Here is a 22,353-nt window from a genome sequence, read left to right as displayed (position 1 = left end):
AGGAAATAGGATAGGATAAAGCATTAAAAAAAGAAAAAGAAAAAAAAAGAAAAAAAACCCCTCTTTTCTGGGTTTGGTCAGCAAACTGAGCCATGATTGGACATTATCTATTCGTCAACACAGGTGATGTCATCTTAAGTCAAAGGCAAGCGGCAAATTTAGTTTTTAAATCTATTAATTGTTCATGAAAACTAATGGCGTTATCACATTAATTAAAGACACAATATTATCTTCTTACTGTTGAAGATGGCTCAATGAGTAGTGTTCCTTTAAATTATTGCATTATGTCTGTGAAAACTTGAAATCTTTATTGCTGTAGTACGAGTTTTGACCACCTCTTGCTTGACCTCAAAAGTTGGGAGAGTGTACTCAAAAGACGTACTGTAATTCCAAATTTGCAAACCTCTCCACTTTGTCGTGTTTTTTTTTTTTTTTTAAATCCCCATTGATGACACGTTACATACAGTCATGTGTGCCACCCTAGCTTACGTGACAACGTAAATCAAACTAGGTCTTCAGATCCACACCACCACCTCGCGGCGTGAGTCAACCTCACTAGTCTTGCAGTGGTCACCACGCACACGCAAGTAGCCTCTGCATTCCGTTTGACTGAAGGCTGTAATTGGTCAACTACAACGCTCGTCATCTTTTAACCATCCTAAGCGTCATTCTGATTGGCCAGAGGAGAACCAATGGCGCTTGCACGACGGCCATTGGTTGGAAAACTAGGTTAGTGGTCCGACAGGCATGACGGTGAAGAGAAACTGGGTCACCGATTGAAAATCGTTTATGTCACAGTTCTTTTACTTTCTATAACACATTACCCAGTGGCCTTCAATGGATATTCAAATCCGAACGGACCAAATGTAAGTATTAAATGAAAACCAACATGCGTACTGTCGGTGCTATATATCGGAGACTTTTCTGCTTCTCCGGGGTTCATCCATGATGTATGTCGTCGATGTTTTCCCAGCGTTGGGAAGGAGGGACATTACCTCGCCGGCCAATTCTTGACAGCGAGCATTCCGCGGCTAGTAGTCAAATGCTATTAGTCAAATGGAATAAATTATATAGTGGTGAAATCCATGCCCATGGGTTGGATTTACGTTTACAGCTAACCGAATCTTAAAAGACAGCTCTAGAATTTTAAACCCCTGCCTGTATGTTTGTGAAATAGTACCGTGTCCGGTGCTAACGACCAGGTGAACAATGCTACCTAAAGCTAGCACGCTAGCTATGTAAACAGGCCTTCGCAATCAACTAGTGCATCGTTTTCTTCGACAGCATCGCGAAAACTTCAAAAACCTACATGAACTATTTCCGTAAAGCACGCGGCGAGGTGTGGCGGAAGCCCACCCTTAACCCCGAAATGCCTCGATACGACAGGCTCATATTTGGTAATGAAAGTCGTGACGATGTTGGTTGGCACTAGCTGTGAAAATGCGACGCCAGCGCGAGTGCTTCTCTTTGCAGATGTTTCTATATGATTTTATCAATAATGTGTTTTAAGATGTAGCTGTCGTGGTTTCGGAGGGGGCTCACGATATCAAATGTTTCCAGGCTTATTCACGCTTTCGTGTTAAAACTTGTATTCGTCCATTTGAATGATGCATGCATGATGAGATTTTTGTCAGTTTTGGGCTGGTACGCATTTTTTTTTTTTTTTTAATAATTTGTGATCCACAGCCTTGCCATGCATTCATAGCCAATTATTCTTTGGCAAGTCCGTTTAGAAAATTACCCTGGAACTTGAACCTTTTTTTAAAAATGGGAATTTCAGACATGTCTTGTTGCAGATACCCAGAATAGGAACTGTCATTGTCATCAATTAATGTTGCCAGGAAGGCATCTTGATAAGCGGAATGTTCCTGTGACTCAGAAGAACGGTACCATTTATTAATGGCATGGTTATTAAAAAAAATGTAGAAAACTTTGTTCTACTTGTTGTTCACGAGCTACACTTTTGTATCACACTATTAAACTGTTATGTCATACAGTGCCACAGATATTTTTGTGAACAGAACACGAGTCACAGTTCTATTTGGGTCACATTCAAGTTTGTGGTAACTACACACAGTATCAGAGATATCGACATGGGCCAAAGATTGCAGCATGTTGAAGTTGTGGCATTTTCAAAAATAATAATTAGATATCAGTTTCATTTGAGCCACACTTGGTAGTAATATTTATTTACATGGTGAACTGGATTGGAAAAATTCAGGAAATGCGTACTATCGAGCAAAACCAGTTAAAAGAGATTACTGGCATCAGAACAAAGATGTAGCAAGATAATTTCAACTGTAAAGTAACGAGTGATTTGAAATCGTAGCTTCCCTCACATTTGCAGAAAAATACTGTAGTTTGCTGCGGTGTAAAAGTTGAACAGCATCATATTGTGAGCTTTTTGTTAAAATTTGGTTACTTCATTTAGCAACATGAAAGGGTCAAATTGTTAACAGCAGATCTTGATTAGAGGCTTATTGTTTTGTTGAATGTTTATGGTGCATGGTATACGGTATCATTAGGTCATGAGGTCTGCAGCCATGCATTTCTAGTTTTACAGGCAGCAGAGCACCAAGTGTGCCAAATAAAGAACAGTACATTTTTTTGATTGTGACATTATGAATCTCATCGCCCAAATCAACAGAGTCAAAGCTTTAATCTTAAATCTTATATTCCAGTAGTCTGTTAAAACTTTATTGCCTCATTTTTATTTTGCAATAATTTTGCTTATTTATTGCAAATGGGTGGAGGTTTGTTGTGAAATGCAGAGCATGCGTCACAAATCACAATATGGCCCCTACCATCGGCACAATAGTTTCAAGAAACATTCAGTCAACATTCAGGTCTCATGTGGAAAGGTTTGATTTATGAATCCTTTTATTTCATTTACTCTCATCATTTTTTTCTATTGAACTTTATTTGAAAGTTGCTCAATGTAGAAATGTGCCCAAAGGCATCTTTAAAATAGCCTTTTCGTTGATCATTTATGATTCAAACATCTAATTAGCTGTGAATTTTAAGTTTACGTTAAAACTAATTTAAAGTCAGGATACATTATTGTTGTCTGAACGTTTTTGCACAGGACCTGTTTTGCAATCATGAGGATAAACAGTTAGATGATGGATGGATAAATGAAACCTTGAAATGGTTGTTAGATTGATTACTTTGATTAAAATCATCATCATCCACAATGACTGGGGAAAAATAAAATCAAGATTCTATTTTTTGGCCGTCTCACCCAGCTCTACAGAACACCGTTTGAACGCACCAACTTTTCAAGTGAGCAATAGAAGAACATGTGGCTGATAGGTGTTTGTTGCTGCTCAGATGTTTCCTTTGAGATTGATTGCTTAAACATTGGACAACCTGTTTTTGTCTTGGTTTCACCTGTGAAAACTGCATTTGCTCTTAATTAAGCAAACATAATGACCAGAGAGATGTCAATGGGAGAAATTCAAATCATTTTGAAGCTGAGATGAGGGAAAATCAATCAGCGCTATTGCAGAAAAACATTGGGCATAGTCAATACAACTATTTGTAATTTGATGAAAAGGAAAGAAACTACTGGTGTACGGAGCAACAGACATCGATAGGGGTGTAAATTGCCTAGTATCTGCCGATTTCTTCCGTATCACGGTTCTTAGGTCATAATTCATCCATAAATCAATGCCTTTTTATGCTGTGAAATCCATTTAACCATGTTATATCTGGTTGTCATGTTTTAGTTGAATGAAGGTGGGAGTTTGTGCCTAAATATTTCTTTGTTCACGAATAGGCTTGTTGCAGGTTTTCTGAATGGGTGTAGTGTAGACTGTAAAGCAGGGAAATGAAACTTAATGGCTTGTTGACTCAGTGATTTTAGGAAAGAATAGATTTGGGATGGAAATAGAGGCTGGCTGGCTTAAGACCATTGAGCCTTGCTGACCCAGTTTTTCACTCCAGCAACCAGTTCTTTTCAGTGGGACTGGCACTGTGGTTTTCTTGTTCCTGGCTGGATCCTTGTCTTAGTAAGACTCTATCTAGCCACTCTTTAAATGCCAGTCTGACACTACTTACTACAATAGCACTTTTTTAAGTTTGATGTACCAGTACTTCCACATTCTTGTCACTGTATTTCTTTCAATTCCCCACCCCTTCCAATTCGGAACATACTTTTTTTTTCTTTCTTCTTCTTCTTTTTTTAACAGTAGAGCGTCTCAAATATGTGCTGTTTATTCTGTGCATTATCCATCAGTTACTCAGCTTTTTTTTTATTTGTACTTTCCACTGATTCTTGGTTGATCCCTGCAAAATGAATGGTGACTACAACTCAGACACACTCACAGATAAATTGTAATGGTGCTTTTTCTTGTATGGAACTTAAAGGTGTATTGTAGAATTTGTCACTTTTTTACTTGTGACTGCCACCTCTGGCCTAAACCGTTACTGCAGCCCGTGTCAAGCTCATGCATGGTGCGCATGTGAGCATGTGCGCTTGCTTGATAAACACTTTGTTTTTTCAGTTTCTTTCCCTCTTGTGTCATATGCTCGCTGACACCATACTACATATCTGAGGGGATGTGCATGTCGTCACCCACCACAGCAATACTCCATACTGAGGGGAAGATATAGGCGTAGTCGCAGTCAGAAAGCCAGGACTATTTGCACTCATTTGGGGATTGGTGGAACATACATGATGTAGAAAAAGCTTTAACATAACATTTAAGTTTCAGTATCTTGCACTTGAAATTAAGTCTGTAATCATTGTTTGTTTTAAAATAGAATGTTCAATATTTTTTTTTAGTTTTGATTTCCCTCTCTCACTGATCTTTTCATCTCTTTCCAGAATTACACTGGCTTCACCTGTTACTTAGGGATCAGATCAGATTGGGAGCACATTACTTGCCTACCAGAGACCACACAAGATTGAGGCCGACCACACTGTCTATATAGTACTCGGCCAATCAAGGAGGCCTGTTCCTATTTCTTATTGAGGTAATTCAAGTGTCTCTTTCACAGTCTCATATTAGAAACACTTTGGGATTCATCCGTTACCTTAATTTTCCAAAGTTATTGTTCCCATACATTCAGTTATTATGGTACTGCTGTATTAAATAAGATTTTTTTTATTATTGAACTCATTTTTATTAAAAACAATTATTCATTGATTTCAAAACTTTGTATTTAACTACCAAAACTCTACAACTCAAAACTAACATCACTGCACGCTATTCAACCCTGCACATTGAACACTGCATCTTTGAGCACATTCAGATATCCTAATAATATTTATTTATTCATTTATTTATTTATTTTAAAAAAATATTTTGTTGTTGCATTTCTATTTTCACAAGTTTTGGGATTTCCTAGGCAGTGACGTAGGAAAGCCTGGTGAGCCACTGGGCTAATAAAATGCTGTGGGAAATTCTGACCATAATTGTGCTTCATTCAAGTTTTTTAGTTTTATCTTTACTATAGCAAGAAACCTTTTAAGGCTAGGTATCGATTCAAATTTCCTCAATTGAATCGATTTCGATTCACAAGAGTTCATTTCGATTAGATTAGATTCATTTCAGTTCAATCCGATAATGGTTAATTGTGGAACATCAGTTTTTACATATCAAGGAAATCTTTAAAAAAAAAAAAAAAAAAGCTCCACAAACATTAAATTCCAAATTAAATTTTACAGAGGCCATAACTGCTTAAATTATTAATTTATTTCTGAAAATAACGAGTTACTTAAGCGTTACACAAACATTAACATCAGCATGGATGAGATGAAAATGTTTACATAATTGTAAATATAAATTAAAAATATTATGAATTGTCAAAGTGCCGTTCTTTCATAAATGTAAGAAAATACTTTTAAAGTTATGTGAATAGTACATTTCAAGAAAATGGATGGATGGATGGATGGAAGTAAGCAATAGGGCTGACTACATGATGCTTATAGTCCATTTGTCAAAGCAGTTCTGTGCAATGTGCGATTTCTATGACCATTTTATATACAAAGCATAGTTACAGTCAGATGTTTTATTTATTTGTTTGTCTGTTTGTTTGCTTTCAGTTGAGGGCTCAAGAGTGGATGGAAGGAGATGATTTTAACACCGAGGCTGTGATGAACATCTGTGGTGAGTGTGGTTTCAAGTTGCTCTTTGTAACTTTTTGGCCAAATATATCTGTACAATACTGAAACATCTTATAATTAGATTAACACTTTAATTGTTCACAATGGGTACTCCTGCAAGCTCTGGGCAATATTTTTTTTAGACTGGATTTGTGTTCGAATTCCCCGCCCTCCATCTGCAGATGTGACATCATGTGCGCGTTTTGTACGTCAAAAAGGGTGTGTGCAATTTTATCTTTTATCAACAGGTGGCAGCAGTGACTCGAAAATGAATTTTCTGCGTTTTAGTAGCTTCAATAGACACAATACCAGACTTTATTATAGTTAACGAACAGGAACAAAATGAGTAAATCTGAAATTGAGAAAACCATTTTTGTAAACTGAATAATATGTTTTAAAAATGGTGATTTTCTTTTTTTCCCTAAATAACTGAAACATCTTCTATTTGCAATACTAATCAAACCACATATTTACTGCGAAAAGGGCTGTTTTAAGGTGTACTTTCTTGAACAACACATTTTCTACAATATCATCAGATATTTTAATGCAAACGTTTTCCTCAGCTGCGGTCCCACATCAACAATTATGCTCTTTTGTGTCAGATGACCTGATGGCAGACCAAAGGATGGACATCTCCTCTACAATGACTGACTTCATGTCCCCCAGCTCGACCGACCTCATTTCCAGCTCCATCAGCACTCCTGGCATGGACTACACTCGGAAGAGGAAGGGCAGCACCACAGAATATCAGTGAGTAAAGAAGGAACAACAACAAAGAAAGCTTCAAGAGAAAACAAAAGTCTATGTATAGTATACTCGTATACGTACTGGCGGACGTACACCTTATTCCCTGTAGCATTGTTTTCGCAACAAGAAATAATAAATGACAAACTCTCTACATGCTTTTTGTCTGATAGATTTTTTTGTGAAAAAATATTAGCATTTAGCATTTGCAGCATAATTGTATGAAGAAAATTGAAGATCTGTAAAAATGAATACGTGCACAACAATAAGAACTGACCAATCAATTTGTGTTTCTTTGCAGGATCGATGGCTTCTCATTTGAGTAAGTTCAAACCTTCAGGAATCACAATACATTGAATATATTAGATTCAGTGGGTTCTTTATGAACATAAACTTACTGTACCTAGCTTCCGTGCACGTTTGCATTTTATTTGTATGTTCCTCAAACTGGTATTGTCTCTCCTCCTCATTAGTGATATGGACCCAGACAAAGATAAACTGGGAAGGTAAGATGCCACCATTGCATAAATTGTTACATTCTTGATGCATTTCTGTGAAAAAAACAAACAAACATCCACTTAAAATATATTGGATTTGATGTCTTGTGATGTGGTATTATTAGTCAATGAATCATTTGCTTAGCCTAGGGTGAATGTGCAGCACGCTCATGTAGTATAGTTCCCCTTAAAGTATATTGGCCAGGGGTGTTATCAAGTGCCTCGGTGGAGGCTTTTTTGTACAAGGTGGCGTCTCCACATGACATAATATAATCTTTAATACTGCTTGGGGAACATAGAATGTGTCATTTGTCAAATTTTGATAGTGAGACAGTTGCTAAAGGGTTCAAATGGTGTCTGTTTTTGAACGAGTTTTTTTTCCTCATTCCAACATTCACTCTTTCCCCAAAATATTAAATTTTGCACAACAAAAATCCCCATTCATTCCCAATGAACATTCAACAAACAGAAACTAGCAAACTAAAACCCCTGCACTAGATATTTATTAATTTACTTGGTAATTTGCTGTTCACAGCTGGTTTCTCTCCACTTAAACGGGGTTCCAGCCAGACTTCTGTGAAAAATGAACTGAACACCAGTGACTTTTTCTCCTTCCTCTGTCTGTGATGCTAACTCCATGTTTGCCTCTAATGATAATTATGCTTACAAGTGTACCTTATTTGCCGCCACGTAGACGATGATTAATTGCTTTGAAGGTACTGCACTGCGGGAGAATAATGTTTAGCTGTGCTTATTAGCAAACAGAGCTTGTAAGTTGTGCCTCGGCGCGGTGCATCAGTGCTAATTATTCCCCGCACTTTGCAAACAACAGTTTGAGTTGCATGCTGCTTCAGATTGAAGATCTTGGCGGGAGAGGAAGGAGACGGCATTCATGTGTGAGAGAGTTGACACAACAGAATCTGGGTCAGTCAGGAGTGCTGCAAAAAAAAAAAAAAAAAGAGAGAGAGAAAAAGAAGCTTTGACGATCACGTCATTGCTTTTTCTGGAATCTTGATTATGATAAAAAATTATTCAACCCTTATTTGTACTGTCAAAATATCAAATATACAATAATATATCAACATAAAAAAACTGTTAAAAAATAGTCATGTTTTGTGATCTTGTATTCACTGCACATATTTTTCTTTTCTCAGTGACCAACCAGGCCGAATAAAGAATGCCAGGTATATCACTTTTTTTGTTTTGTTTTCTTTTGTCTGTTGTTGTGTGTTGCTTTGCCGCACACATAAATTGTCGTTTTGCCTGGTTTGAGACGGTGTGTTTGTTAAGAGACATTAATCAGGAGAATAGAGCTCTGGAAAGATAAAAGTACAAAGCCGAAATTAAGATGGAACATGTGATGGTTAGAGGTATGGTTCTTAAGTCCTGAATATTAAATCAGACTTAAGAGTAAAACAAAAATTCACATTCCTACTTTTGTATTCTTCTTCTGTCGTTTAAGAGTGACAGATTTTTTGGACTATAAATTGTTCCGCAGTATAAGTGACACCACTTTTAAAAATGCATCATGAAGAACAAAAAAACATGAGTCACTCTGCAGTATGTCACATTTTGTTGGGAAATGTATATTACAAGAACCAAGAACAGTAAAGCTCAGACTCTCACCCAAAATCATTATTCCAAATCCATATTCTAGAATCATGGATGTGTTCAAAAATACAAATATGGCAGCAAAAAATTAAAATAATTATAATAATCAATTAGTCTATCGATTATTTTGTCGTTTAGTCGATAAATAGGATTTAAAAAAATTAATTTCCATCGCTTTATTAAAAAAAACGGCATAATTTCAAATTGACAATACAGAAAATGCACAAACATAAATTATGTTTCAGTGGCTGTTGGAAAATAGACCAAAATGTTGATCATGTGTTAATGTTGACATTTCCTCTATGCTTCTTCACAGGGAGGCTCACAGCCAGATTGAGAAACGTCGAAGGGACAAGATGAACAGCTTTATTGATGAACTGGCGGCACTGGTGCCCACATGTAATGCTATGTCCCGGAAACTGGACAAGCTCACAGTTCTTCGCATGGCTGTTCAGCACATGAAGACACTCAGAGGTTAGAATGGACTACACCACTTACATCTTGCATGATATACATGTACAGTATATATTTTCTAAATCGATCTGATAAATTACATTAAAATGTTTGCTCAAGACAAAACCAATACCGATATTTTATTTATTTATTTATTTTTTTTAACGTAGAGTTGAGTTTTTGCACACCTAGAGAGAAAAACAAATCTTCAAAAATGTGTCCTAATCAAATATTATATCACCATTTTCACATAATAACAGTTGTCTCTAGAATTGCAAGTTTATTTTTAGTTTGAAGTTGTGATTCAGCCATGCAGTCAGATGCCACAAAGCTATTAAGGCAAACATCACATGTCCATAAATAAGTAGTGAAGCTTATGTCCTTATTTTTCCATCTATAGGTGGGGTGCATCACATTGCATTTTGCTAGCAAACATACATCCAAAAATAGCAGCGGCTCGGAAGTACAAATGATAGCAGCAAGTGGTTTATTAGATGACAAAAGCCAGTCCTCAACAATAGTAAAGGCTTGGTCGTCAAGCGCCCATCATTTTCATGATGAAATCAGATTGTTTTAGCCCTTGGGCCATGTCTGGCAAAACAAAAAAAAATGTTTGCACTTTTCAAATGCAGCGGCGATGTGAACAAGCCCCAGATCTTTCTTCGTGGCTGGTTTTGGGGCAGTTTCGTTAGTAGCGGAGGCTCCTTCATAGGCTTTCAAACACTGCCATAGTGTTTTTGATGTTTTAAGTGGATGATAGTGCTGCACAATATATCGAAAAAATAGCGATATCACGATATTTGCCTATGCAATATGCATATTGCAAAGACATGCAATAAGTTTGATATGGAATTTTATGCTTTTATCTGCTCACAGAAGAGTCCCACATGTTAGCAATCAATTTCTAGAATGCCAAAACGGCATTTTTATTTTTTACAAGTTCCATCAATTTTCTAAATGTATTTTAAAACAACTTCTGGATACTGTTTGATGTCAAAATGTGTGTACATACCCATTAGTCCTTCTTTTCAATGGTTACTGTTTTATCAGATCAGTCATCAACTTTTGATCAGCTCCTAATCAATTATCACATCATTGCGACTACTAGTGTTAATTGAATTGCATTAAAGTATCAAAAATAAAACTAGTTGGTCAGGTAGAGAAAGGATAATCAATTGAAACGTTTCAAATGATTCCTGGTTTGTGATAACATCGTTTACTCTTGCACGCAGGAGCTGCAAATCCATATACAGAGGCCAACTACAAACCTTCCTTCCTTTCAGACGATGAGCTGAAACATTTGATACTAAGGGTGAGTGCTACTCAGTCGTCAAACCTTTTGTTCGTAATTTTAACTTCAAAATTTCGGGAACTGTTGAAAGTCCACTGGAATGTCTGGGGGGAAAAAAGTACATTTCATTTATTATCTGTTTCATAATGCAGGCTGCTGATGGTTTCCTGTTTGTGGTTGGATGTGATCGAGGAAAGATTCTATTTGTTTCGGAATCTGTTTACAAGATTCTTAACTACAGCCAGGTATGCAATGAATGTGTACAACATACCAAATAAAACAGTTGTGTTGTTATAAAGCTTGTGATTTAACCTGTCAACCTGTACAAGTAGAAAATAATTCTAACTTGGTTGGTTGTGTTTGACATTCTGTCACTCTTAATAGTCTGGGTATAAACCTAAATAAAGCTACGGAAATGCAGTGTCACACAGTGACACAAATGACATTTACCTATTCTTTTTTTTTTTTTTTTTTTTTTTTTCAGAACGACCTCATAGGTCAGAGTCTCTTCGACTACCTACATCCTAAGGACATCGCCAAGGTCAAAGAACAGCTGTCTTCTTCCGATACAGCCCCACGAGAACGGCTTATTGATGCTAAAAGTAAGCAATTATCTCAGCACCGCATATGCGCACCTCCAGATATAATCATTAATGTCGCTATGATACAGAGTACCAGCGTGGAAACTGAATATTGAGCGCATATCAAACATAAAGGAAACTTTTAGCCACTTGCATCGAGTAATGTAGATGATGGCGGTGTCATTGGTGTCTTGCCAACATTTACTTCCTTTGTCAATGGTGCAGTGCGTGTTTGTTGACTTTGCGAGGGTTTTGCAAGTGTTACTTGCTTACTAGCGACATCAGTCAAGACACTTTTATTGTGACGAGGTGCAACAACAACAGTGCTTGTAACGGTGCGCAAATGACATTTTTGACATTGAAAAAGCTCCTGTTGTTCTCCTGTTACTTCACAAAGATTGCGGAATATCAAAATAAACATGATTGGACAATATTTGTTTTCCTGGTAGTCAGGAGGATATATGTGTATATGGACAATAATTTTGTTTGCTGTAGCATCAAAAAAATGTTTAATGCTCATCTGGCTTTTAGTTTCTAAACTTTAAAAAAAAAATAATATTTTTTTTAATTATTTTTATTTTTTTGTATTGCAGCTGGTCTTCCGGTGAAAACAGACATCACGCCAGGACCGTCTAGACTTTGTTCCGGTGCCAGACGGTCATTTTTCTGTAGAATGAAGTGCAACAGGCCATCTGTCAAAGTCGAGGATAAAGACTTTCCCTCAACCTGCTCAAAGAAAAAAGGTAGTGTTTTGCAGTCAATTCCATATACTCAACATGTTATTTCCAATCAATCTTTTTCCTTTGTCATCGTAATTTTGATATGCAGGAACTTGAGCTGCCACCTTACGAAAACTGTTCTCTATGTCCCTTTTCTATTTTTAAAAGGCTACATCCTTGTTATGGCCACACTTCACTCACACCTGGCATTACGCAACAAAGGAAGTTGCCCTCTTAAGCGTATATCTATTTTATTATCCATCCATCAATTTCTGAAAAGATACAAATATAAAAGAAATGTAGTGCAGTGTTACATGGAAACCCTCATCGTAATGCAATGTTTTGTTTTGTTTTTTATAGCATTGCATATGACTACTTTTTGCCGATAGTACAGTAATTGCAAACTGTCAATGATTAACCCAGTGTAATGTACTTTAGCATTTAGTACCATGAAACTGCAAAGGTGGTGAGCTACACTGACTAGCTCAATTTGTAGTTTATGCACATTTGACGCACAAATCTGACCAGCATGGCATAGATATTTTCTGTCTCTTTATTTCTTAAACTATAAATGAATAAAAATAGATGTATTTTTCTGTGCTTGTTTTTGTGTTCAACATTCTCTAATAATTAATGAAAAATGATTAGAATCATTATTGTGAAGTTAATATGGATTTCACCACCCACTTGGAAATTATGGAGAGGTCTGAAATTTTCCTCATAGGTGCATGTCCACAATCTCAAAAAAACAACAAAAAAATCAAAAATAAATCCTTATTTAAAGCACTAGCATAAACATACAAATACGTTCTTTAAAAAATCATACAATTTGAGTTCTGGATTTTTTATTATAGATGCACTATTTTGCACTTGGAGTGCTTTTTATTTTTAAACAAAACTTGGAGGTTTGTTTAATAACATTCAAATCATTGTCTTACAGTTAATAACTTGATTGCTTAGTGCAATTTGCATAGACTATAATTTCAGAGAAGTGCACCATTTGCATAATTTGGAACACGGTGTAGTGGTTCACTTAAGACACTTACGGCCTTTTCACACTGCACTTGGTATTCTTGGTGTGCGCCATCTAAGGCAGCAAATTTGGATGTGCTTTTGTAGCAAGCAGCCTACTACAAAGAAACAGGAATGCTTTTCCTGCTGGTTGGCTGAGAACACTTTGAAATCACGCCGCCAGCTCTTCTCCGATTTGAATTCGCATTCATTTGTGACGCTGCTCTCGAATTGAACATTTGAGTGTGATGCAGCGTGGTGCAATGCAGAGCTTGCTCGCTTTGCAGCGAGATGCGGCACCGCATCCGTCCTCGGTTTGTCATAGCACCCACACGATTGATTGGTTCGTCAATGGCTTGTTGCGAAGTGAATTGTGATGGCAAAAGCTGTGCATCATACTTGACCACACCAAAGATGAGTTTATTTTGCTGTCTACTTCTTCTTATATTTAACCTGCCGTATTTCCATCACAGCTGATCGCAAGAGCTTCTGCACGATCCACAGCACGGGATACCTAAAAAGTTGGCCGCCCACAAAGATGGGTCTTGATGAAGACAACGAGCCTGATAACGAAGGCTGCAACTTGAGCTGCCTGGTAGCCATTGGTCGACTACACCCGCATATTGTCCCCCAGCCCAGCTTGGCAGACATCAGGGTGAAGCCCACCGAGTATGTTTCACGGCATGCCATTGACGGCAAATTTGTCTTCGTTGACCAGAGGTAAGCCAAAACTATGCAAATCATCAGATCAAACTTTTGGAATCTTAAAGAAGCACTTTGTAGCAATTTGCCCAAAGTTGTCTTTACATAGCCTTTTTATTTGACCATCTATGACTGAAACATGTTTTAATTAGTAGATTAACATCTTAGCTGTTCATAATGGGAACTCCTCCAAGCCTCTGGCCAATAGTTTTCAGACTGGATTCGGGTTCGAATTTCCCACCCACTGTCTGCAGATGTGACATCATCTGTGCGTTGTGTAGGTGAAGAAGGGAAAATGCAGTTTCATTTTTCGGCCACAGGTGGCAGTAGCAAGTAGAATTACATTTTCTGTGTTCAGTAGCTTTAAGATTTGATTTGTCACCACATTTGTTTGGGGTTGTGCTGCAAGATGTACCCCAACTTTTTCTTCAAAAATATAAATTAGTCTGCAGAAGCTTTGGTTGAGGAAGTGAAGATGAGTCGTGCAGGCTACTGAGAAAGTTTATCCCTGCATGCATGTTCAACAGTAAAGATGGGTTCCTTTCTCTGTAGCGGTACCAATTTTCGGTATTTTTGTTCTGTTGTTTGTGGTAATAAATGTTAATGTAACCTCTAAAAAAAAATTTCAGTTGAACAATTATTTTTTTTAATGTGCAACATTTGACAAATAACATCATGAATTGAAAACAAATGAGCCAAAGATGGAGTCAGAAATTAAGGCATAACATTTTATAATTCACAAATATTATAAATGATACAAACAATAAATTAATTACAAAGTGCAAAGCACCGTTTTTTGCAATAAACATGTGATATTACTACTGTTTTGTGATGATACATTTTAAAATGAGCTGTGAGTTCTACATAAAGTCTATATTCTTTTTTTTTTTTTTTTTCACCATCTCTCTCTTTTTTTTTTTTTTTAATATAAAGAGCAACAGCCATTCTGGCCTACCTACCCCAGGAGCTGCTAGGAACTTCCTTCTACGAGTATTTCCACCAGGATGATATCGGCCATCTGGCAGAGTGCCACAGACAAGGTATTTGGAAAGGCCTCAGTCTGATGAACTCAAATCAACTGTCAAAGTTCTAACACTGACGCCAATTAATGTACATTGGTAATCATCTGTGGGTATGTGTTCCCACAATACTTGTGTGTGGATATTCGTTATTTGAAAGAAAAACAATCCCGATGCTAACTTCCTGTTAGCATTTACTAACTTCCTGTTTTAAAAACGAAGCATGTTTTGTATTTAAATATACAGTGGATGTAACTATTAATGTTGTGTATTTAGTTTTATAGTTAGCGCCAACTGCGGTGTCATTAAACAACTTAAAGGACGCTTAGGGACTACAGAATAACATACGCTACACACTTGCTTGTTGCTAATGCTACGCAAGCAAAATGGTGCATTCGAGGTACTTTCACAGCCTCGGAAACTTCGGTTTTCTTCTATAATGGTTCACAGGGAAAATTTGGCCCAATTGGCCGATGTTTGAAGGCCAATAATCGGCTGATTATAATTGGTGGCCGATTAATCGGTCGGGCCCTAACTAAAACAACAAAGAGAAAGCTGAAGTCCCACAAATCATTTCATATATTTATTCTGTTTACTGTTGTAGTGCTGCAAATGAGAGAGAAGATTAGCACCAACTCTTACAAATTCAAGATCAAAGACGGTTCTTTCATCACACTGAGGAGTCGATGGTTCAGCTTTATGAACCCCTGGACCAAGGAGGTGGAATATATTGTCTCCACTAACACCGTCGTCTCGTAAGTGGCAGAGGACATTAGACGGGATGTCAGAAAGTCTCGTTGTGAAACAGATCATTTCCATGTGATTCTCTCTCTCTCTAGGTGTCCTGTGGTGGAAGGATCCGATTACACTCAATCTGCTGCCTCCCCACAGAGTATGGACAGTGTTCTCCCTTCAGAGGGTAAGCTTCAAATGCTGTCTGGCATTATATAAACAGGCAACGGTTGCTCCTGCCAATCAGTACTGACCCATGACTTGTTAAAACCCTCCTCTATTGGGTTGCTGTTGACTAGTAGGTGGAGGAAGGCGGGCATTGCAGACGGTGCCTGGCATTCCCGGCGGCACAAGAGCAGGAGCTGGAAAAATTGGAAGGATGATCGCAGAGGAAGTGATGGAGATCCAAAAGTAAGAGTATATTAAATGGTGATGTGGTGTATGAGAAGCTGTATTTGCCCTTTTGATCCTCCTTTTCATGTTTTCTTACTGTTGACAAGTCATTCACTGTTTTTGATTGCAGGATCCGAGGCTCCTCCCCATCCAGCTGTGGCTCGAGCCCATTGAACATCACTAGTACCCCTCCACCGGACACCTGCTCTCCTGGGGGAAAGAAGGTAACACAGGCTACACATACCTACTTGAAAAGTTCAGAAACATTTAAAAAAAATGTTGATGATAAGCACATTATTCCTAAGACACACATTATGGGAAAATCATTATAGTCACAGACACAGTATCAATGCAGAGTCGATTATGTATGCTCCTCTAATCAGCTTGTAGTCTCTATGCTAAGCTAGTCGTAAGAAAAAACATCTTGTAACGCATTTTCACCCAAAAACATTGAATGTTGGTCACTGTGATTTTGAGAACCAAATGTTGTCCCATCAGATTTCAACAGATTTGCGCTTGAGTAACTGATGTGTGTCATGTTGCTAGATTCACAATGGAGGGACACCTGAGCTGGCCAGCACTGGGATCCTTCCTGGGCCTGATTCTGTTGGCTACCCTTACTCCAACCAGTCCATCATGAGTGAGTCTTTCACGCTAGCATCACACCACACAGCCTCTGTTGCTTTTCCATTACAGCAAAAACTGGGAGGGTTTAAGGTGGGATCTTGGACTCAAATGCACAGAAGCTTTCACACAATAAGCCGGCAAGACAGCTGTCCGTCCGCCTGCCGTCAATACAGAGTATTCTGGTTAAGATTGTGTTTGTGGAATAAGAAACTCTCTCAGAGGTTTGAAACCAAACCTTCTAAAATTTAGTTGAAACTATCATGTCATTAATTATTGTCAATTATTTGATAGTTATCGCAGCATACACAAGAAGTCCGCTAACCTGTTTTCAGGGTTTGGTCACATGGCACAACGTATGCTGTATAGTGGATGTGAACGTGTGATGATGTAATTGTGATGTTTCTGTCAACAGTAGAGGGTGATATGATATTGCCCAACACGCTGAGATTGTATAATTAAATTATTTTTTTCTTAGATATCTCTGTTTTCTAAAGCTGAGCCATGATTGGTTGTTTCGTGAGCCCAAAGCAACTGTGATGCCTTTTTCAATTGACAACAAGTGGCAAAATGGCCGCCTTTCTTAATTGGATAAAAATGGCTAGATTTTGCTGCTTAAAGATGAGGTCGACCTAAACATTTCATGGCAATAATATGTTCTATGTGACCTCACTAGTCTAAACATGACATTCTGATTAATATTACATTTGTGGGATGTGTTATGAAGCAAAATGCAGCCTTTTTTGTCCATCGTACGGAGCAGCCATTTTGCCACTTGCTGTCGACTGAAGATGACATCACAGTTCCTCAGGCAACTACCAATCACAGCTCACCTGTTTCCTGAAGGTGAGCTGTGATTGGTTGTTACCTCAGAGCTGAGCAACTGTGATGTCATTTTCACTCGACAAGTGGCAAAATGGCCGCCTTCTGATATTGATAAAAAAAAACAAAAAACTGCTGGACTTTGCTGCTTAAAGTGGAAGTCAACACTAAACATTTCTTGACAATAATATGTTATATGTGTCCTCACTAGTCTAAACATGACATTCTGATTATTATTACATTTGTGGAATGTGTTATGAAGCAAAATGCAACCTTTTTTTGTCCATCGCATGGGGCAGCCATTTTGCCACTTGCTGTCGACTGAAGATGACATCACAGTTCTTCAGGCATTGACCAATCACAGCACACCTGTTTCTGAAGCTGCGCTGTGATTGGTTGTTACCTGAGCAACTGTGATGTCATGGCCGCAAAATGGCCGCCCCCTGAGCTGGATAAGAACAGCTGAATTTTGCTTTATAATTCATATTCCACAAATGTAATATTAATCAGAATGAGGTCATATATATAAAATATTATTGTCAAGATTTTTTGTTTTTCTTTGGGGATGGGGGGTGGACTTCCCAGATTACCATATTTAGATTAGTGGGGCTGCATAAAACATACTATTGCCAAGAAAGCTTTTTTGGGTTGCCTTCCACTTTAGTTCAAATTCCACAAACATAACATTAATCTGTGTTTAGACCAGTGGGGACTCATAAAACATATTATTCTGAAGCAAATGTTTTTGTTGACTTCCCATTTAAATGTACACCCTCAGTCACTCTAACCGCCTTTCGCATCCCTCAATTCAGGCGACAACTCCCACCTGAGTATCGACATCATGGACGAGCCCGGCTCCAGCAGCCCCAGCAACGACGAGGCGGCCATGGCCGTCATCATGTCCCTCCTGGAGGCAGATGCCGGCTTAGGCGGCCCCGTGGACTTCAGCGATCTGCCTTGGCCTTTGTGAGGAAGCTGAAGGCCGGCATGCAGAGAGCGAGAGAGAGAGAGAGAGACCCCCTCACTGCACCAGAGCCGCCCGGTAGAGAGTTGGCTTTCCTGTTAAATTTCCTTTGCAGTTTCCCACACTCTGTTGCCAACGACACTGCAAAAGTGTCATTCTTAATGAAATGGAAATGGAGATTTTCAGCATAAGATGCGCTTCAAGGTGAAACCAAAATGAGGCGTTTTCATAACAGATGTAAAGAATGAGCACTTTTGCAGTGGTAGTTACTTCCACACTTGGACTTTTCTCCAAATAGAGCAGTGACGTTAGGCTAGCAGTGCTGTCGTCTTTCCAACACTGGCTCCGGGCCTCTCAATCAGCTGCTCGGAAACAGGCAGCGCTTCGACGCTCACAGGCGATATTAGTCTCCGAGCGTACAATGTGGCGTTTTAGTTGACATGGGGACAACAGTTCACCTCTGGATCGTTGCAATGGAGACACTTGACTCCAAGAATTCCACATGAAGGTGTATTCCAGTTGTCCGTATATCCGAAGATGATGTCCAGCTGTTGTTTCCTACTAGAAATTCCACTTGTTCAATTGCGGATTGTGTCTGGATTTGAATGGCTCGTTTAAAAAAAAAAAAAAAACAATCTAAAAAGTTGTACTTAGTGGACCTTTTGAAGCTGAACCGTGTTTTTCTTATGCAAATTTTAGCTGCCAATCCTGATGGAGGAAAAAAAACCAAACTAAAAAAAACATTGTGGCCCTCTTGTAACTCTTCCACAAGCAAACAAAGAAGTTGTTCAGATGTGACGAAAGCAGTAGCCTGGTGTGTTGAAGACTCACACTCACACACTCTGCCCACACATTTTGCAATGTCCAAAAACGGACAAACAGTGCTCTCATCATTCAGTTTGACATTTGCACACTTTGTTCAGGCAAAGACTTCCTGGCAAGCTAATTAGCATCAAACTCGGACATAAAAAAACAAACAAACAATAAAACCTTTAACACCAGTCACTAAACTAATGAAAGACCTGATGGCTACACACTGTAAATCTGAACCCAAAAAAAGCAGAGCCACTAATCCAACCCCAATGTTTCCTTTTTTTAAATAAGGAGATAGGGCACATCTATTAACAAATGAGTGTTAGGGCCACACTGAAAAGAAGTTGTACGATTATTGTGGGAATGCTGAAAGCATCCCACATATGTTATTCGGATTTTTATTCTCCTCACTTTTTTGCCGAAAAACAACTCCCACATAATACTTCCGATTTACACCGTTCAAATTTCAACTTGCTTGAAATATTCACACATTCCGAGGTATATATCATCTGATTCCACGTTACTTACAGTACTCGCACAATTTGACGTTAAATATCAACTTTTTCCCATTCATTTTCAATGGGACTTACGTTGAACTTTTTCTAAGTCCCACTTTCCACACCCACTTCCATACATACAACTGATCATCATTACCAGCTCGGTGATACTGCTCAGTTCTTTTTAATTCATGTATCTTTCAACTTCAATTAAAACTTTGTAATTTTCACATAATTTATCTTCTAATTTACAGCATAAGCATTCAGCTTTCAGCATTCCCACGCAATTTCTCGAGAAATTGCACTTAGTCTATTTAATTTAGCTCTTTTCTGGGGGGAGAAATAAAGATGTAATGTTAAAGTATCAAGTTATTTCCTGGAAAATTTGTAAACATTTTTTTTTTATATAATTTTATGAGAACAAAGTTGACGTTCATTATATTATTATTAGTGCTTTTTTGTGTGTATTTTTGCCCCCAAACAGAATTACTTTATTCTTGAAAGTATATAGTCATATTTTGTCAGGAATTTTTTATTTTTATTTTTTTTATTTTATTTTTTTAATAGAAAAAAAAAAAAAAGAAGTTATGCTTCTAGGAGTATAAAAGTCTATATGTATATCTATCTGTATGAATTATTTTTGGAAGAAAATAAGTTTCAATATTAACGTAATGGAATTTTTTGAGGAAAGAAAAATATTTTGTGAATATAAATTGTATTTTACCTGAATATTTAGGACAAATTGGCCGTGAGGATTCCCATATGGAAACAAAATATTCTCATAAAATCATTTTCTTCATATTACAACTTACGGCTTGTAACATTACAAATTTGTTAGCATGATTTTGCAAATGTGTTCCAGTATTGCAGTTTTTCCTGTTAAATTACAACTTTATGCTTGTAACATTTGAGTTTCTTCTCATTGTTTTTCAGTGTGGCCCAAATATTCTTTTGTGCACCCCTCAAGGTATATTTTAATGCAGGGGGAAAAAAAATTAAATTTGGTCTATTTAGCACTTGATAAGTGGAAACTGGCAAAAAAACAAAACAAAAAAACCCCACTGTAACCTAACTCTTTTTTCATAGACTGGACAATAAAAAAATTGAAAAATAAAAAAAATAACTAAAAACCAAGATTCAAGTGCATCAGTGTAAAACTGTAATAAGAAATAATATTGCTACTGAATATTTAACGGCGAAGTCTTGGAAGGTCTTTAATGTCTGTTGTTGATTTTAGTGTGCGATCCCGTCGGTGATAACGAAATGTCAACGTGACCTTGTCACCTGACGCTGCTAACGAGCCGTGTGATTTGGAGCTTTAGCGGAGCTCGCCGCCTGCCCGTATGGAGACAGTACAGTACAGCGCTTGAGTACATCCAAAAAGGTCGTGTACATGGAAAAGTGTTTGAAAACATGTGTAGGGCAAAGCAGCACCACTCAAAATGGATGCACATTTCTAGTAGCAATTTTCAAAGAATAATGAAAGCAAATCTTATCTTATCTGAGGTAAATAAAGAAAAAATAAAAGAATTATAAAAATCAATAGAAAACAAAAGGAAATTGGACCAAATTTTGAAAGGTTTTACAAAAAAGTGTTTTCAAAACGAATGGGGGAAAAAAAGAAGAAGAAAAGAAAGACTGATCCACAAAATGCTACTCAAACATCCAGTGACCATCAGGTCTAATATTTGGTGTCCTTTTGGCTGCTTATGAATTCTGAGGGGGAAAAAAAAATAATACTGTTTTTGTGTAAGAATATAGGCTGAAAAGTAAAATAACCCAGAAAATCTCATTTACCCTGAAAAAGAAAACTGAAATTTTTGGTTCCTCGCAATCCAAGTGCACTAGATTTAATCCCAAAAAGCCACAATATTATGACCACTTGCACAAATACACAGCTTTTAATATGTTGCAGTATAGTCTACAAAAATAGTGTTTGATCTACCTCTCTGACTGCTTACAAATTAAAACAACTTTTTAGATCCAACTGTAGTATACTATAGTTGGATCTAAAAAGATGTTTTAATTTTTATTGGATATCGTCGTAAAGTGTTGTGCAAGTGGTCATGATGTTTTGGCTGTTCAAGGTTAGCTCAGTTTAAAGAACGCAGCATTCTTTGAATAAACCAAGTCGAGCTTTAAGTCATGTAAGTTTTTAAGATACTTTCAAATAGTTGTTTCAGTGTCCAGCGTTGGAGGAAGAGCAAAACTTTTTTTTTTTTCTTTCTTGTTCTTCCAATGAGTGGTAAGCGGCTCTTATCACAATATTTTACTACCTAAAGTGATTTTTTTTTTTAAATGACACTGAAGCTACTCGCTCTCTCCATATGGGCAGGTATTATTTGTTCTTCTAAGTCTGTCTTTGTAATTGGATAGCACTGAGTGAAAATATTGTTAGCACACCCCCCATTCCGAGTGTGACAGACAAAAACGGTCAGTCAGCAGCTTATGAGGTCGTCCACTTATTGTCTGTTGTAGTGCTTTTTCTCTGTGTTTTAAACGCTAGACACTACAATAACGTATTCCCCATATCGATGTCCTGTCCCTCACCGGACAATAATGTATCAAACTATAAATATTATGTTAAGAGTATACTTTATGCAAATATATGAGTATGATGAGTGTATTGTATCAGCAGTGAAATATTTTTAAAATAAAACTATTTGTTTCTGTCAGTTTGGATTCGTGTTGTTTTATCAGTTGAAATGCTTGTGTTATTATTATCATTTGTGTTTTTATTATTATTATTATTATTATTATTATTACCCGCG

General features: G+C 37.5%; 1 protein-coding gene across 2 annotated transcripts; it reads left to right on the top strand.

The window, feature by feature from the left end:
- The first annotated feature begins 705 nt into the window (after positions 1 to 705).
- Positions 706 to 22,257, top strand: bmal1a (basic helix-loop-helix ARNT like 1a). Of its 2 annotated transcripts, none has more exons than XM_077516280.1 (20): positions 706 to 866; positions 4,829 to 4,977; positions 6,050 to 6,113; positions 6,712 to 6,859; positions 7,155 to 7,175; positions 7,327 to 7,359; positions 8,505 to 8,534; positions 9,278 to 9,435; positions 10,647 to 10,726; positions 10,858 to 10,950; positions 11,190 to 11,307; positions 11,880 to 12,029; positions 13,490 to 13,736; positions 14,652 to 14,758; positions 15,342 to 15,492; positions 15,577 to 15,656; positions 15,772 to 15,880; positions 15,993 to 16,086; positions 16,409 to 16,502; positions 18,121 to 22,257. In XM_077516280.1, the coding sequence occupies exons 3-20, from the start codon at positions 6,068 to 6,070 to the stop codon at positions 18,276 to 18,278; spliced, it is 1,917 nt and encodes a 638-aa protein (XP_077372406.1). In that variant the 5' UTR covers positions 706 to 866; positions 4,829 to 4,977; positions 6,050 to 6,067; the 3' UTR covers positions 18,279 to 22,257. The 2 variants fall into 2 exon arrangements, with proteins under 2 accessions (XP_077372406.1, XP_077372405.1); XM_077516279.1 differs by having other exon boundaries at positions 15,769 to 15,880.
- The last annotated feature ends 96 nt before the right edge of the window (positions 22,258 to 22,353 follow it).

The sequence above is a fragment of the Festucalex cinctus genome, chromosome 3 (assembly GCF_051991245.1).
Source record: "Festucalex cinctus isolate MCC-2025b chromosome 3, RoL_Fcin_1.0, whole genome shotgun sequence".
NCBI lineage: Eukaryota > Metazoa > Chordata > Actinopteri > Syngnathiformes > Syngnathidae > Festucalex > Festucalex cinctus.
The sequence above is the reverse complement of the archived record's forward strand: the minus strand, read 5'-3'. Positions and strand labels throughout refer to the sequence as shown.